This window comes from Octodon degus, unplaced genomic scaffold (assembly GCF_000260255.1).
Source record: "Octodon degus isolate 3935 unplaced genomic scaffold, OctDeg1.0 scaffold00158, whole genome shotgun sequence".
Lineage (NCBI taxonomy): Eukaryota > Metazoa > Chordata > Mammalia > Rodentia > Octodontidae > Octodon > Octodon degus.
Window position 1 is genome coordinate 2,693,615 of NW_004524734.1, and position 1,636 is coordinate 2,695,250.

General features: G+C 43.2%; 1 protein-coding gene across 1 annotated transcript in view; it reads right to left on the bottom strand.

Annotated features, from left to right (window-relative positions):
• The window catches only part of Rfc1 (replication factor C subunit 1), a 96,321-nt gene that overhangs the window by 25,457 nt on the left and 69,228 nt on the right, over positions 1-1,636 (bottom strand). The window contains exon 11 of the mRNA XM_023702767.1: positions 216-320. Coding sequence (XP_023558535.1) covers positions 216-320 — 105 coding nt within the window. The remainder of the gene's footprint in view (positions 1-215; positions 321-1,636) is intronic.

The window sequence follows — 1,636 nt, forward strand, 5'->3', positions numbered from 1 at the left end:
GCCCTCACTACTGCTTTGTGAAAGGCAAGGAAACAACAAAGACGACAACCTAAAGCAAAGCCTTCCAGTCAAAGGGAAATAAGGGAAGATAATCTGTACAGAAGGAGTAGTTAATCTTCTGGCCAATGGAGCTGCACACACCCAATCTATGGCTCCATGACATGGGAAAGTTGCTGTGTACCAATTCACACAAATCAAGTTCATTTTATACAAACCTCAGCTTCAACTGCTATTTCATACTTAGACTTCTTGCCTGGCATAGTTCGGATCAGATTCAACAGGCCATCTTCATCAATAATTTTTGTCCCCAAGGCTGCTGCCTATTGATTAAAAATGCAAAGTATCAAAATTGCATCCTAACCATTCCTTTCTGCAAAGAAAAAAAAATAACTCTAAGGTCTACTAGTATGTGAAAAGCAACATTTATAAATTAAATATCAGTAGAGTGGAACTTTTATAAGTTCTTTTTTTTTTTTTTTGGCGGAACTGGGGATTGAACTCAGGCCCTTGTGCTTGCCAGGGAAGCGCCTATTCCACTGAGCCATCTCCCCGGCCCCTAGTTCTTTTTTCTTAAGAAAAATACCATTAAAGGAAGAAAATAACAGACATACTCCTTAAGACTGGCAGGTTGGCAGCTGTAGTGTTGTATCAGAGTTTATGGATTAGAAAGTGACAAAGCCAAGGACCTAAGTCCTCTTTCCACATCCTCTCCTATCTTAATATAGAAGGCTATTTCTGCCATCTTGTCATTCCAGGTGATAGAGGATGACTGGCCTAAGGCAATCAGAGTTCTGCTCCTTCCACCTCCTTCTAGCTCTAAATGCCTACATGATAGCTCCAGCCAATGGGACTTCAGTGGAATCCTCCAAGAAGAGTTTCTAGGAGAACCCTTGCCAGGTGGTCACAGCTATTATGACATCTTGCCACCACTCTCTTTCTCGGCCTTGCATGCAGGCAGTACCCTACAACTGCAGGCAACGTGATGGCACTCCTGCACTCCTTATGTGGAAAAGGTAGTACAGCACACAAGTGCAACAAATGAGGCCAACTCCAGGACAGAGACAGGAAATGAAAGGGTCCTGAAAGCATCACAGTCTCTGGATCCAAGAGTTTACCCTCCTCACAGCTTAGCTCCACTTTTTTTTCCTTTTTAGTAAAGCCAATTTCTGTCACAACTGAAAATGTAAAGACCAAAACTAGCATGATGAGCATGGTAGAAGTGGAAGCCACTAGTGAGCTGCTGAACCATCCCAGCCTCTATCTGCCTCTGACATTCTTGTTAGGTAAGGAAAATAACAAGCAGTTGGTTAAATCATAGCTGACTGAGTAGTCTGCCACTTCAAACTATACATCCTACCCAAGACTTCTGAGCCCTCCCTTATAGCTTCCCATTAAAAACTTAATGGAACACATCATGGCATAAACACGAATGCATGCACCTAGAAAAAAAGATTACAATCATTTCTATCCTTAAAAACACACACACACATACACATATATACAAACATTTAGGGCTGGGGAGATAGCTCAGTGGTCTAAGCACCTGCCTGGCAAGCGCAAGGACCTGGGTTCAATCCCCAGTACCGCATGCCATGCCAGCCCCAGAACCAGTTCCAGGCACACTATGCCAACCACC